The sequence below is a fragment of the Heterodontus francisci genome, chromosome 21 (assembly GCF_036365525.1).
Source record: "Heterodontus francisci isolate sHetFra1 chromosome 21, sHetFra1.hap1, whole genome shotgun sequence".
Lineage (NCBI taxonomy): Eukaryota > Metazoa > Chordata > Chondrichthyes > Heterodontiformes > Heterodontidae > Heterodontus > Heterodontus francisci.
Genome location: NC_090391.1, coordinates 75,200,292 through 75,217,299, shown reverse-complemented (window position 1 = coordinate 75,217,299; position 17,008 = coordinate 75,200,292). Strand labels below are relative to the sequence as shown.

The window sequence follows — 17,008 nt, the reverse complement described above, 5'->3', positions numbered from 1 at the left end:
CACAACCTCCTAACCTTTGTGGAAACAAATATCATAATGCCAGGTTATTCCAATGGATTTTACTGTTGTAACATTATCACTTAAGGATTATTAACATTGCAGGTGAAAATAATGTTATTGGAGATGTTTTACCGAGAATCGAACTTTGTTCAAATAATTGAATGAAAAGAGAGTATGGAATAGAATTTTATTGACTGCAAAAAAAGTTTGAATGGGTATGGGTTTTAAAATGTGTTTTCTATTTTTCCTACACGTTGCACCGAAATGCAAATAAAAATAATGTTTCATTCCTCCGAAGATGGAGGTGTGATGAAAATTATTCTGTTTTGTTAAAAATATTTTCAAGGTAGTTATAGTTAATCTGAATAAACGTCAAAGCATTTTTTTATAGGAAGCCTTCAATGGGACGCTGAGGGATCCGGATTGGCAACAGTGTTGCTGGTTGTCACATAGTCGGGGTTGGAAATGCAGCAGAAACCCTGGAAACGGGCAGAAACATGACAAGCACTCATTCGCTTGGACAAACCCAGTCGTAGCAGAGCACGTGGGATGGACAGAGAAAAATAACTGACAATCTTTTGTTGTCAGTCAGTGTGTTTGTTTGTTTTACCTTCTTGAAGGAGATAATATCAAGTGCTGCTGAGGTTTTTAAAAGGGAGAGAAGATCACAACCCAACTCACTTTCCAGAACGTCCAAAGAAAACACCCTGTGATATCCATTGTGTCCATTCATCATGTTTCCTGTATTTGGAGAAAACTTGCTAAAAATAATTCTCAACGTTGTCTGAAAAGAACTGATATGGACGATTCTCGTGACCTGTCTGCATGTCCTCGGAGGTTGGACTGTGTGCCAGATTGATGCAGCATTTCTCATATGCTGTTTGCCTTCAGTGGTGGGCAAGTGATCTGCCCACGTGTTTTTGTCTGTAATAGTGCTCTGATCCAAAAATCCTTCATAGTTTTCCTTTTCGGTTAATTGAATTAAATCTATTGAATCTATGTGTTGTGTGTGATTGTGAAGGGACTAAGTTAAAAAGGGACTTTAGCATTTACTTAAAGTAGAAAGGGGACTTTAAAAAAATGTAATGTTGGATTTTTAAAATATTGATCTATGTGATACTGCTTTACTTCTATACTATTTAAGACTTGTTTTATAATACATGTTTTTAAATGTTGTTGTTCAGTAAAGAGACCTGGTTAGTGTGTTCCATTATGGGAAAGTAGTATATTTGATTGACAATTTCGGTAATTGGGAATATTTTTCAAAAATGTTGTGACTGGTGTAGAAATAAGACTGAATTAATACAGTCCTCCCACCTTAGTCGTAACACATCTTATATTTACATAGCGTGTTTAACATAATAAAACAGTCCAGGGCGCTTCACAGGAGCATTATCAAACGAAATGTGGCACGGCGACACAGAAGGAAATATTAGATTAGCTGAACAAAAGCTTCATCAAATAGTTTGTTTTTAAGGAATGATGGAAAAGTGGACAGCCGGAGATGTGCAGGGAGACAATTGCAGACCCGAAAGCCTGGTCAACTAAAGGTGTGGCCACAAATGGCAGGGAGTTTAAAATCAGGGTTTCTCAAGAGGATAGGATTAGAGAAGTGCAGATATATGGCAGGGTTGTGGTTCTGGAGAAGTTTTCGGAGATAAGGAAGGGCGAGACCATGCAGGGATTTGAAAGCAAGGGTGAGAATTTTAACATCAAGACTTTGTTTGACTGGGTGTCAATGTAGGTCAGCGAACACAGGGGTGATAAGGGAAAGGGAATTGATGCGAGCAAAGATACAGGCAGCATACTTCTGCATGACCTCAAGTTTTTGGACAGTAGCACGTGGGAGATCAGCTAGCAGCGTGTTGGAATAGTTAAGTATAGATGTAGCAAAAGCATGAATGAAAGTTTCAGCAGCAGATGAGCAGAGCGTGGGGTGAATTCGGGCAATGTTATGGAGGTGGTCTTAATGTTGAAGTGAATATGAGCTCAGAAGCTCACCTCAGGGTTAAATGTGATGCCAAGACTGTGAACAGACTGTTGTCCTGGAGAAGGATGGGCTCGATGTCTAGGGAAAGGGGCTTGAAGCAGGGAACAAAATCAATGTCTACAGTGTTTCCATTATTTATTTTGAGGATTTGTTTTGCTCATCCAGTGCTGGATGTTGTTTTAATCAGACGGATAACTTAGCAACAGTGTAGGAGTCGAGTGTAGTTTGCCAATGTAGTGCTGGGTGCCGTCAGTATACATATGAAAATTCATGCTGTGCTCTTGGATGATGTCATTGAGGGGCAGTATGTATTTAAAAAATAGGAGGGGTCAAGGATCGATCCTCGGGGAACAACAGAGGTAAAAGTGCAGGAGCAGGAACAGAGGATTTTGAAGGTGATTATCTAGCTCCGACTGGAGAGTTAAGAATGGAACCAGGTGAGTGCAGTCCCACCCAACTGGACGCAGTGGAGAGGCGTTGGAGGAGGATGGTGTGGTCAACCGTGGCTGCCGCCAGGTCGAGAAGGACGTGGCGGGGTGTGGGGGAAGGATTACATTTTTCAGTGTCACATGGGATGTCATTTGTGACTTTGCTGTGAGCCGTTTCAGTACAGTCAAAGGGGTGAACACATGACCAGAAGAATTCAAACTTGCAGTTCCATGAAAAATAGGATCGGATTTGAGAGGCTATAGCTTGTTAAATCACTTTGAACAGGAAGGGTAGGTTGGAGATAGGGAGGTCGTTTGTATGGACAGAGGCGACATGAGTTGTTTTCTGGGAGGGAGGCTGTTGATGACAGATTTGAAGGAGAGAGGGACAGAACCTAAGGAGAGAGAACCGTTATCAATATCAGCTAACCTGCGGACCAGGAAATGTATTGGTTACATTGATCCAAGCAGACGCCAAGCTGAGGAGTCAGGGATGTTGAATCCTGTGCCCAGACCGAACCAATTCCCGCGCCCCAGCCCCGTCTCCCCAACTGAGCCCAATAGTGTTTTTGTTCCAGAATGGAAACCTCCATCAGCCCCACCCTTTGAGTTGTGGAGGGAGAGAGAGAGATGATAGTGATCAGAAATGTGGGTGGGGAGGCAATATGAAAGGAGACAGCCACAATATAGTGTTTCCAAAAAAAAAAACAATCTATTCACAAGAAGATTTCCAGAATCTGCAGCATTTTGCTTTTGCAGGGGGGCTCTGAATCTCTACCTGGTTCCTTTCTCCCTCTGCCATTCTTTAAGTCCGCTCCTCCATAGCTCAAAACTTCCCTTTGGCCCACTGCTCCTTGGCGTGTGTGACTCCTCCTGCCAGTGTACATTCAGTCCTCCAACTGTCAGCCAACATGCACAGCGCTGCCAGTTCTTTTGTGCTTTTCACTCCTCCTGGCCTTTTCCTTCTTCTAGTCCGGTGATCTCCTCATGTCCCTTACCTTCTGGATCTTCGTGACTCCTGATGTCATTCATTTGATAGAAGTATAGAGATTGATATCACATTCAGTAAATGGAAACACTGGGGCCGGCCCCTGGATTGCTCTCAGTTGTTTTGCTTGTTCATTAATTGAATAATTGATGCAACTGGATATGTCATTGCATTTTTGACCTGCTCTCTGAATTTCGACTGAATCGCCATACAAATAAACGTGTTTATGCAGCAACTTAAAGTCCGCAATATAAACCCAAATTCTCCAAATATGTATTCAGAATCGGTGTAATCGCTATGATCTGTTCCTGTAATGTTATAATATAAGAAATCCATAACATACACCAACCACAGAAGTATGAAGCTGCCAGATATGCTGAAGAGTAAAATCATAGACTTCCTTCTGCTCTCCATCTCTGGATCAGTGTGATTTTCTACCCTGCTCTGACACTTCAGTCCCTTCTGGACTCGACTGGCCACTAAAACGTGTCTGATTGTCAGAGCGTTGAGCAACAAGACGAAAGTGAATGGGAGCAATGGAGTTAAAACCACAGCAAACCAGTCAAATCCCACCCATCCGGGTGCAGTATAATAGCTTGGATTTCGATAACAGTCCCACGGCACGTTGTCAATTATCTCTCTCGGTTCAAATATAAAGTAGAAGGGAACGTTTTTTAAACTGAGAACAATGCAGCTTGTCGCGAGAACCACAGCTGCAGTTGTCTTGGTGCAATATTTTGTTTTTACCTTCTGGCAACAAATAGCCACAAATCGATCAAAGGAGAAAGTGACAGTGAACCAGACAGAGCAGTCTGTGGCTGCACGACTTAGGACAGCAATAACACTACACACAGGCGTGATGTCCAGGAAAGATCCCGGGAAATAATAATAACCGATCCGCCACAGGATGACTTCAGAGATAATGACCAGTAGATCCGCCATTGCCATGGCCACCAGGTAGCGAGTGGTGCAGGTGGAGAGTCCGCACTTTCCCCGGGACAGCAAGCCAATCGCCAGTAAATTAACTATATGAAGGAGAAGAAAAAAGAAAAAAACGGTAAAGTAACTGGTAAAACATTCTCTGTGTCTGATCCAGACAGTAAGGTTAGGATTTTAGCACCAATAATGGTAATTGACACACACTCAATTTTTTTTTTTACCGTGACAAATACTCCCAGTAATACATGGACACTGGGATCAGATGTTCCTCTCCGGTTAGTGACCCACACGCAGTGCAGTTCTGCAGTGAGAGATGGTGCGAAGATAAATGGCCACTGGAGTCAGGTGTTTCACTCTGGTTAGTCACCAACAGTCACTAAAATTCTACAGTGGCGGGCATGTTCATTAATACATGGTCAATGGGATCAGGTATTCTACTGAACTTAGTGACCCTCATCGCAGTAAAATTCACAGCAATAGCTACTTCCAGTAATACATGGTCACTGGGATCAGGCGTTTCACTCTGCTTAGTTACAGACACTAACTGAAATTCTACATTGACAGAATCACCTAGTATTACGATGCCACTGGGTCCAGGTGTTCAACTCCGGTTAGTGACCCACACTCAGTACAATTCTACAGTGACAGATAGTTCCAGTAATACATTGCCACTGGGATCAGGTGTTCCACTTCAGTTAGTGACGTACAGTCAGTGCAATTATACAGTGACAGATACTCACAACAATGCATGGTCACTGGGATCGATGTTCTGCTTCGTTTAGTAACCCACACTCATTACAATTCTTCAGTGACAGATGGTCCCAGCAGTACAGGCCACTGTGCTAAGGTGTTTCACTCTGGTTCTTGACTCACACGCAGTGCAGTTCTACAGTGACCAATACTCCTAGTAATACATGTTCACTGGGATTAGGTGTTTCTCACTGGTTGGTAACTTACACTCAGTACAATTATACACTGACCAATACTCCCAGTAATACATGGTCACTGGGATTAGGTGTTTCTCACTGGTTAGTGACCCACACTTAGTACAATCCCACCGAGACAGCTACTCTCAATAATACATGGACATTGCGATAATGTGTTGCTCTCTGATTAGTGACTCACACAGAATAACATTATCCAGTGACCAACACTTTCAATCGTACTTGGCCAGGGAGATCAGTTGTTCCTCTGCAGTTCGTGACCCACTCTCAGTGCAATTCTACAGTAACAGATACTCCGAGTAATGCTTGACCACTGGGTTCAAGTGTCCCACACCGGTTTCTGTTGCACACACAAGGCAATTCCTCATTCATAGATTCTCCCAGTGATTATCTGTGCTGCTTCGTTTCGTGCTGCACACACAGAACATACCGGCAGTGAAAAATAAAATAATTAAAATATTAAAATAATTCAATGTGATCAGCTGTTACACTCCAGTTAGTGATCCACACTCAGTACAGTTCCACAGTGACAGCTACACCTATTAATACCTGATCACTGTGGTCAGTCATCCATCCTAGTTCGTGACACAGCCATTCAGCAGAATTCTGCAGTGAAAGATACTTCCAGATATACAGAGCCTCTGGGATCACGTGTACAGCTTTTGTAAGAGACTCAAACTCCGTTCAATTCTATACTAACGATATCCCCAGTGATACACGATGACTGGGATCAGGCGATCCACTCCTGTCAGTGATGCAAACTAAGGACAATTCGATAGTAACTGATACTTCTGGTAATACCTGGTCACTATGGTCAGGTGTTCAACCCCGTTTGGTAACCCACACACACAAATATTCTGCAGTGACAGGTATTCCCAATGATACATGATCACGGGTGTCAAGCGTTTCACTCCAGTTGGTGACCCACACACAGTGCAATTCTACATTGTCAGATACGCCCCGCAATATATACTCCCCTCAAGTAGGAATGGCTTTGTGAGGGGCAGGTCATGCCTCACAAGCCTTATTGAATTCGTTGAGGATGTGACAAAACACGCTGCTGAAGGAAGAGCAGTGGAGGTGGTGTATATGGATTTTTAGCAAGGCGTTTGATAAGGTTCCCCATGGTAGGCTCATTCAGAAAGTTAGGAGGCCTGGGATACAGGGAAATTTTGCTGTCTGGATACAGAATTGGCTGGCCCATAGAAGACAGAGGATGGTTGTCGATGGAAAGTATTCAGCCTGGAGCTCGGTGACCAGTGGTGTTTGGCAAGGATCTGTTCTGGGACCTCTGCTCTTTGTGATTTCAATAAATGACTTGGATGAGGAAAAGGAAGGCTGGGTTAGCAAGTTTGCAGATGACACAAAGGTTGCTGGAATTGTGGATAGTGGGCAGGGCTGTTGTAGGTTGCAACGGGACATTGACAGGATGCAGAGCTGGGCTGAGAATTGGAAGATGGAGTTCAACCTGGAAAAGTGTGAAGTGATTCATTTTGGAACGTCGAATTTGAATGCAGAATACAGGCTTAAAGACAGGATTCTTGGCAGTGTGGAGGAACAGATGGATCTTGGGGTCCACGTCCATAGATCGCTCAAAGTTGCCACCCAAGTTGATAGGTTTGTTAAGAAGGCGTATGGTGTGTTGGCTTTCAATAAACAGGGGGATTGAGTTTAAGAGCCGCGAGGTTATGCTGCAGCTCTATAAAGCCCTGGTTTGACCACACTTGGAATATTGTGTTCCGTTCTGGTCGCCTCATTATAGGAAGGATGTGGAAGCTTTAGAAAGGGTGCAGAGGAGATTTACCAGTATGCTGCCTGGACTGGAGGACATACGAAGGATGGTTGAGGGAGCTAGGCTTTTCTCATTGGAGCGAAGAAGGATGAGAGGTGACTTGACAGAGGGGTACAAGATGATGAGAGGCATAGATAGAGTGGATAGCCAGAGACTTTTTCCCAGGGCGGAAAGGACTATCACCAGGGGGCATAATTTTAAGGTGATTGGAGGTAGGTTTCGGGGAGAAGTCAGAGGTAGGTTCTTTACACAGAGAGTGGTGGGTGCGTGGAATGCACTGCCAGCGGTGGGAGTAGAAGCAGATACATTCGGGACATTTAAGCGACTCTTGGATAGGTACATGGATGATAGTAGAATGAAGGGTATGCAGGTAGTTTGATCTTAGAGTAGGTTAAAGGGTCGGCACAACATCGTGGGCCGAATGCCTGTACTGTGCTTTACTGTTCGCTGTTCTGTGTTCTATATTGTCAATGTGATCAGCTGTTCTTCTCCGTTTAGTGACAAAAACTCAGTACAGTTCTTCAGTAAAACATACCCACAGTAATAAATGCGCACAGGGATTCGCTGTTCCACATTGGTCAGTGTCTAACATTGAGTAAAATTCTACTGTGGCAGCTACTCTCAGTAATACATGGTCCCTCGTTTAGGTGCTTAACTCCATGGTTCATGTGGATAAATCTGGGATGAGATCAAACTCAGTGCACAGACAGATACTCCCAGTAATACCTGGTCACTGTGGTCAGGTCTTCCATTCTGGATAGAGACACCCACACTGAGAGCAAGTCTGTCGTGAAAGATACTGCCAGGAAAATATAACCATTGGGATCATGTGTTCCTCTCTGACTAGTGACCCAAGCTCAGTACAATTCTACAGTGACGGATACTCCTTATGACAGATGCTCGTTGGGATTAGGTGTTCCACTCTGGTTTGTGAGCCACACATGGTACAAATCTGCATTGACATATGATCCCACTAATACATTATCTGCAGTGTCAGGTGTTTCCTTCTGGTTAGTGACCCACAGTCAGTGCAAGTATACAGTGACAGACACTCCCAATAATTCATGACCACTGTAATCTTGTGTTCTCACCGGTTGGTGACCACACAAAGTACAAATCTACATGAATAGATGTTCGCAGTAATATATTGCCAGTTGTGTCATGTGTTCCAATCTGGTTAGTGAGCCAAATTCAGTGCAATGCCACAGTGAGAGAAATTCTCAGAAGCACATGTCCACTGCGATCAGGTATTCCAGTCCTGTTGCTGACCCACACACACTGCAATTCTGTATTGACATATATTCCCATTAATACATGGTCGCTGTGGTCAGGTGCTGCACATTGTTTAGTGACCCACATTTATTATGATTTTACACTGACTGATACTGCAAATACTATCTTTACTGAGAAATTTGCCTTCCGTTTGTTTAATTTAACAGAACAAGATATTCACCTAAAGGCAATAGATTGATAATTTGGAATGCCTGTGCGTTACCAAGATTTTGAACAAATCTACAGAGATAATTCAAGATATTTGAGTTAATAAAGTCACATGTTACTTATCGGGTTTTCTGCATAACAGCGATTATTAAATCACCACGTAACGCTATCAGTCAACCCATAATACCAGACAGCAGTTCACACACAGACTTACACAACTTCAATGTTGATCGTCTCTAACCTGGAACACCAATGCCAGCAAGGATCAGGTAATATAATTTCCTGATACTGTAAAATGTTTCTCTCATTTTCTGTGTGAAATGTTGTGTCCCTTTATGCTGCAGGAAACCGCTCTGTCTTAAACTCTTAGTCTAAACATTCCCAGAGCCTACAATTTATACCCTGTGGGATCTCCTTGGGGATATTGAAGTTGCAACATCGTTCAAATTGTGTTTTTTCTTTTTTAATCGAACCAACAGATTACAAAATCGAGTAAAGTCTCTGTTGTGATAGAATATAATTATGAAGAAGTGAACAGTGTGTGGCTCACAAAGCGAAGTGGAACATCTTATCCCAGTGTCAGTCACTGAAGAGTTGGAATGAGTGTGGGACAGTAACCATAGTGGAGCACTTGATATATATCTGATTGGGAAAGCTGTAAAGAGTGGACAATTCTTGTCACATTAATTACCTAATAACATTTTGAACACGTATTCTCCCAGCAATGAGGTTGTTCTTTCAAACACCATCAATTCCATCACTAGATCTCATGTTTTATTTTTGTATTCATTTGTGGGATGCAGGCGTCACTGACTCGGCTAATATGTATTGTTCATCCCTAATTTACCTTGAACTGAGTGGCTTGCTAGGCAATTTAAGAGACAACCACATTGTTTTGGGTCTGGAGTCACATATAGGCCAGACCAGGTCAGGATATCAGTGAGCCATATATTTTTTACAACAACTGACAATGGACAGCAGACGATGGTACCATGGACACCATTACAAAAGCTTTCAATTCCAGACTTATTAATTTAATTCAAATGTCACCATCTGCCGTGGTGGGATTCGAACCCAAGGTCCCCAGAGCATTAGCGTGGGCTCTGGATTACTATTCCAGTGATATTGCCACTATTCCACCGTCTCCCCTCGGCTGCGACCACTGAGTACTTATATTCCAGAAGTTAGAATGCCTCTCTTACGGCTGCTCCACTGCACTCTGAGATGTGGTGTTCCGTTTTACTCTAGACATTCAGTTGCATTATTATAGTGGGTTATTTATGACTATGCATTACGGAATTCAACGAATATAGTATGATACCCTAATCCACACAACAAACGGACACATCTCAATCTAATACAGCACCTCAATCTAATGCAACGTTTTGCACCAATGGAACAACTCAGGTAATACAGAAGATTCAATAGATACAACCTGTTACAGGGCTGTTACAGCCCCTTCAACCAAAACAAACATGCAAACTCGTGCAGCCCCTGCGATTGAAGCGGCATCTCAAACAAATACAACTCCGAATAATAAGTCAACTGAAGCTAATTATGTCCTGATCCTAATACCTCACTTCACGCAAATGCGGCCCCTCACATTCAAATCCAACCCCTCAAGCGAATGGGGCACTTCCTATTGATACAGTATCTCAAGCAACTACCTCAGATTAGCACAACACCTCAAAGTAAGACAGCTCCTCAAACTAGTACAACACATCAAATTAATACAGCATGGAAATATAGGATCATTCAAGTTTACAGTACAGGAGGAGGCCATTCTGCCCATCATGTCTGTGCCAGCCACAAGCGGGCTATTTCATCTAATCCCACCTTCCAGCTCGTGGTCCATAGTCCTGTAAGTTACGTCACCTTAAGTGCATATCCAAGTGTCTTATTTTTAAAATGGAATGAGGGTTTCTGCCTCGACCACCCTTTCAGGCAATGAGTTCCAGGTACTCATCAACCTCTGGGTGAAAATATTTCTCCTTAACCTCCCTCCAATCCTTCCACCAATTGCTTTAAGTCTATCTCCCCTGATTACTAATTTCTCTGTTGAGGGAAACATGTCCTTCCTATTCACTCTGTGTAGGGCCTTCATAATTATGCACACCTTAATTAAATCTCCCCCTCATCGTCTCTATTCAAAACACAACATCCTCAGTCTAGCCAATCTTCCATCATCGTTGAAATTCTCCAGTTACAGCAACATCCTCTGTAAATCACCTCTGTGCCATCTCTAATTTGATCTCATGCTTAGTGTATTGTGGTGACCAGTACTGTACATTTTCCTAGCTGTGGTCTAGAGTATGTGGCACAGAGTAGTCATAGATGTAGTGCATTGTAAACAGATTGTATAGGATGGGATTAAAACAGAAAGTGCTGGAAATATTCATCAGGTCGGGCGGCATATGTAGAGAGAGAGCAGAGTTTACGTTTCAAGTAAGTGATCTTTCATCAGAAGAGGCAAAGGTTAGAAAAATATTAGCCTTTCAGCAAGTGAAGTGTGTAGGGGGCGTGGGGGAGTGGTTGGTCAAGAGAACAAAAGATAAGATGTGTAATAGGGTAGAGGGCCGGAGAGATTAAATAACAAAGATGTCATAGGGCAAAGGCCATGGTGAAAGAGAAAGCATTAACCCAGAGAAATGAGCAGTTCTGTCCAGAAACACTGCATGGTAAACGGGCACATGGTTAAAAAATAAAATAAAATAACTTAAATAAATAAATGTTAAACAAAAATTAAAAAAGGCCAGTTGTTCTGTGAAATTGTTGAAATCAATGTTGAGTCTGCAAGGCTGTTGCGTGCCTAATTGAAAAGTGAGGTGCTGCCTCTCGAGCTTGTGTTGATGTTCGCTGGAATACTGCAGCAGACCATGGACAGAAATATGGGCAGGAGATCATAATGGTGTGTTGATATGGCAAACAACTGGAATCTCGGCGTCACACTTTTGGAATGAGTGGAGGTTTTCTACAAAGCCATAACCCAATCTACGTTTGGTCTCCCCAATGTAGAGGAGACCGTATTACGAGCACAGAACACAGTGCACTATATTGAAGGAAGCAAAAGTAAATCGCTGCTTCACCTGAAAGGAGAATTTGAGGCCTTGGATGGTGCACAGACATGAGGTAAAGTCGTTTGTATTATAACTTCTGCAATTGCATGGGAAGGTGCCGTGGAAAGGGGACAATGAATCGAAGGAATGGAGGAGTGGATCAGGGGATCACGGAGGGATCAATCCTTTCGGAATGATGACAGGGGAGGGAGCATGTGTTTGGTTCTGGCATCACGCTGGACGTGGCAGAAATGGCGGAGGATGACCCTTTGGAAGCGAGGGCTTGGTGGGCTGGAAAGTGAGGAAAAGGGAAACCTGTCCTGGTTCTGGGAGGGAGGGTAAAGGGTAAGGGCAGAAACATGGGAAATAGGTCAGTCACAGTTGAGGGCATCATCAACCGCAGTGAAGGGGAATCCTCGGTTGATGAAAGAGGAAGGAGCGCTGTTGTGGAAGGTTGCACCATCATACCAGATGTGTCAGAGACGGAGAAACAGGGAGAGTGGAATGGAATCGTTACAGGATGTCGGGTGTGAGGAAGCGTGGTCAATGGTGAGAGACGGATGGGCATTAAAAGCAAAGTTGGTGAGATGTTCCTGTACGTGTTAGAACAGGAAGTGTAATGGATACAATCATCAATACAGTGCAAAATAAAATGTGAGGGAGGGATCCTGAGTAGGACTGTAACAAGGAATGTTCGACGTACTCCACAAATAGAGAGGCAAAACTAGGACCCACGCGGGTAACCTTAGCAACACCTTTTACTTGAAGAAAGTGAGTGGACTTCAAGGAGAAGTTGTTCAATGTGAGAACAAGTTCAGCCAGGCGGAGGACGGTGAAGGTAGATGGGGACTGGTTGCGTCTTTGTTCAAGGAAGAAGCAGAGAGCTCTCAAACCGTTCTGTTGGGGACGGATGTGTAGAGAGATTGGACGTCCATAGTGAAGAAGAGGTGGTTAGGGCCAGGAAACAGGAAATTGTCAAAATGATGTCGGGCGTCAGAAGAGTCACTGATGTCGGTGGGAAGAGACTGCGCCAGGGGAGAAAAGATAGAGTCAAGATAGAAAGAAAAAAGTTCAGTGGGGCAGGAACAAGCTGAAACGATGGGTCTGCCAGGACAGTCCTGTTTGTGGATTTTCGGAGGTGGTAAAAGTGGGCTGCCTGGGGCGGCGGGACTATAAGGTTGCAAGAGGTAGATGGAAGATTTCCAGAGGACATGAGGTGGGTCACAATCCTATGGACAGCAGCTCAATTTTCGGTGGTGAGGTCATGGTCCAGGGGAAGGTAGGAAGCAGTGTCTTGAGAGTTGATGCTCAGCCTCTGTAAGGTCAAGGTTGGTGCACCAGACAACAACAGCACCACACTTGGCAGAAGGTTTGATCACAGTGTCGGCGTTAGATCTGAGAGAACGGAGTGAGCAAATTTAGAGGCAGACAGATTAAAGAGAGTGAGTGCAGTGGTGAAGTTAATATGACCACTATCACGCCGACAGTTCTCAATGAAAACATCAAGAGCAGGTAATAGGCCAGAGGGAGGCGTTCAGGTGGAGGGAGAATACTGTCGGCAGGTAACGGGGCCCGCTGGTCGGTGGAGGACTCCTGACCAAAGAAGTGAGCCCAGAGGCGAAGGCAATTAAGGATGAGCTCAACGTCATGCCGACCGTTAAATTCATTCAGGTGGGGGCCTTAGGGCATAAAACTGAGTCCTTTGTTAAAGACAGTTTGTTACTTGCTGCAGATTCGAAGGTCAGAGGGTAAAGTGAATACATGGAAACGGGTGAGATTAGAAGAAAAGATGGGGCAGAGGGAAATGAAGGGGAAGAAAAATTTGGAGGGGCGTTGGTTCCCATGAAATGCTGAAGCTCGCATTACTTAACACCTGAAAAGAAGGGAAAAAAACTTGGATTTTCATGCATTAACGTGCCAGTGGCAGGATGCCAAGGAACAGTTTGAGAGACATCCCAACGTGTTACAGACATAGGAGCTAACGTACACTGCTGACCTGGGGTGTTTCTGCGTAGGAGGGGCTCAGTCCCAATCCCAAACCACCCTCTTTCCCTCTCTTCAGGGGAATAGACATCTCTTTCAATCTGGTGTGTGTGGGTTGTGCGCTCTAAATATCTCTCTGCCTTTATCTTGATCTCGTTCAATCATTTCCTTTCTCAGTGGGACTTGTTTGCAATGGGATGTTTCTGGGAAAATGTCAGTGGAAATGAGAAAGGAAGCTCTGGGATGTTGCGCTACCTTTTCTTATGAATCTCTTGCTTTGATTTTATCCAATTTATGTTTCCTCCTCCTCATGGGGACATTTATTTTACTTTGTAAACTGTAATGACAAGATGCAAAGGGCATGAGAGAGTTTTAGGATGAGGAATATTATTGGGCACGTTATTCCTCTAACTCGGACAGAGGCATGCACCCTGAAACAGCATCCAATGGCTCTCTGTACTTTTCTGTCTGTTTTTAACACTGGGGTGAATTTTCTCTCAAGGAGCCTGGGGCTCGATGCCTCCGTTACACGTGTTTCTGTTGGATTTCTGCCCTTGAGTTTTAAAGTGGTTTAAAGCTTTGATTACTTTCGACGTGGCCTTTCAATGTGACACAGTCATGTTAATCCACGATGCAGAATAGGGAATAACCATTCTTACAAAGTGGATATTGAAGTCATTCGTGAGAAACCATGAGAAGCTACATTGAAAGGGAGTTCAGCCACCCCTTGATTCGGCGATAGACTAGATGAGATTCAAATTCCGCTGTTCACTGTTGTATTGCAAGCATCTGCAGGGGAGATCGCATCCATGCAAGATGGCATACAAACTTCCCGAGTGGTTTTGAAACATCGTTCTTAAACCGTTTTACAGATAATAGTTCATTTGCATTTGCCAATCATTCGGTTACACATTCTGACTCTTTTATCTCTACCCAATTGTGTTTATTAATACATACCTAGGTTACCCTATTACATTCTAAGCAGGTATACATTATACTATCCAATCATTAGCAAGGCACCTAAACATGAAACTTTGACTCTTGACTGTTTTTTGTCACTCATGATAGCTTGTGGGCCATCAGGCCTTCTCCTTTGTTCGCTGTCCTTGTCTTTTCCTCCCCCTTTAGCCCTCCTCCCACCTTAAGGGCCTTGGCTCCGCCCAATTTGGCCAAACGCCAGCGTTGAGAATTTCTCCGCTTGTCCTTCGGATGGCCAGTCGTCCAGACTCCTGGAGGAATCCTAAACTACTAAACTGTGTAGTTAGCCTTTCCTCTAATCCCTGTATTCCTTCTTTGTGTGCACATGGTGGGTACCGGAACATATCCTCGGAATGCCATTTTATATTCTTTTAGGGCTTTCGCTGGTAGTGGCACAGACAAATGGTCCATACCAATACCGTCAATCTGAAAATTGTCTTTACCACGCGAAGGATTTCCCACTAATTTGTCATCGCACTGTGGTAGAGTAGGCTGAGGCCAACCTAGCCAATTGTGTTGCTGATCTAGTGGCCAGGTCTACTTGGATGCGCTCCCGTATGTTTTGTTCTCTCAATGCCCGGGTATACTGATGTGCTATCTTTGTGGCCTGCTGCATGGCCAATCGCGCTACCCTGCCTGGGGTTTCATTCGTAAATGATGTATCATCCAACCAGAGGCTAAATACGTATCCTGTTGTTTGTCTTGGCAGGTGAGAGTCCCCTAATATAAGGGAGTTAGTCACTTGCATGCAAAAACTGGTGTTAGCTAAGAATTTAAATCCTCCCAATACCATTTTATCCTCGATTGTCATAAAACACCGTTGCATGAGGACATCTGAACTGTGTTCAATGCATCCTGGATAGGGAGCATGTCGAGCGTGATTTTGCTGCAGTTGGTCATGAACTCTAGGGTACGACAAGTACATCTTTGGTACTCATCCAAATCGTGGAGTTAACATAAGAGAGGTACCCATGGGATCCTGCACGCTATACCGAACCATCCCTTTCTACTCTCAATGACTCAAAACGATAGCTGATGTTAAAGGAGGCTCCCGGATGATACTCTTGGGGTATTATCACTAGGAATTTAATTGCCCCGTACGCTCCTCCACTCTGGGGTCGAGTGTAGGTTTCTGAGATTCAGTTGATCGATCGATTCAAACAAGTGTCCGGGGACGTTTCCAAACCTGATGTCTGCTATATCCGAGTTTATTCCCTCGATCAAATCTAGGGCTAACATGTCACGCACCCTTCCCCTGCTTTGTGAGTCGACATTATCTACTAGCCCTTGCTTGGTAATATTTATGGCTCTCACTAGTCTTTTGCCTTGTATCCCAGTATCAGTCAGAGCATATTCTGTCCCGGACGCATTGTACCACAGTATTTTGGCTGTGTCAGCAGCTACTCGTAATTGTTTACTTCATGGATCTGAGCAGAGTTTATTACTGAATATGTGCTTCCAAACAGTCCCCCTATGTCTGACACCAAACTCCTTGTCCATTTTTCCCGTCTCCTAATTCCTGGGGAAAATCCAGACTTGTAATCCCCAATGAGCTGTCCTAATTGGTATTTAGCTCATCTGATTGAACTCTGGTGATCCCCACACGGTCCTTCTGATATCGTCACCAGGTTCGTGATATTGTAAATCACTTCCAGAGAAGCCATGGTAACGTCATGCAACAGGGGTTTAGACTTCCCTACCCGAACTATCCAGTCTGGAAGGGGTGGGGGAGAGGGTTGTCGTTCTTGGACAGCGAGTTTGCCTTTGATACTCACAAGTACTCAAATTATAATATTGTGTAACATAACATTCATGCCTATTTATCACATATTTACACACTTCCTGACAATACTGGCCATCAAGATCCGGTTCCCAAACGAAGGGGGGCAGATCATTCCTTCCGGCTGTGATGTTTACTTCATGAACGATGGTGCTGTCTGCGTTATTTGTTCGACACCCATAATACCATTTACCCAACCCCATCACATTATTTTGGAAACATTTACGGTTTGGTTCCCAGACTCTTCTCTGGTGTGTCTGGGTGGTGACTTGATCCGTAATCCAGGTATTCGGCTGCTTTACCCATTACCTCCTCTGGGGAGCGGAGCGTATTGTCTTGGGTGCAGGCAGGTGTTGCCGTGCACATGTACAGTCGATGCCTCCCACGTCACTACCGATCCGCTCAGGGTAAGGAGATACCTGCAACGATATTAACATCAGCTCCCATCGCCCGGGTCGCCATCAGATTTCTCGGTTTCTATATACAGTTTCAACTGTGCATAATATTTCCATTTACTTCCCGTTTTCAATTCTATGAGCAGACACATATCACCTGTCATAATGACCTCATGTGGTCCATGCCATGGGGGTTGAAGTCTGCCACGTTCTGGACTCAATCTGACCATTACCTTATCACGACCTGTGGAACCTTCTGTTTTTTCCAGCTGAGGATGCAATTCTATGTCCTTAG

General features: G+C 44.0%; 1 protein-coding gene across 1 annotated transcript; it reads right to left on the bottom strand.

Moving 5' to 3' along the window:
• Positions 1-3,520: 3,520 nt before the first annotated feature.
• LOC137381162 (neuropeptides capa receptor-like) lies at positions 3,521-10,376 on the bottom strand. Its single transcript, XM_068053545.1, has 2 exons — positions 10,358-10,376; positions 3,521-4,431 (listed from the first exon to the last, which is right to left on the bottom strand). The coding sequence occupies exons 1-2, from the start codon at positions 10,374-10,376 to the stop codon at positions 3,521-3,523; spliced, it is 930 nt and encodes a 309-aa protein (XP_067909646.1).
• Between the last annotated feature and the right edge of the window lie 6,632 nt (positions 10,377-17,008).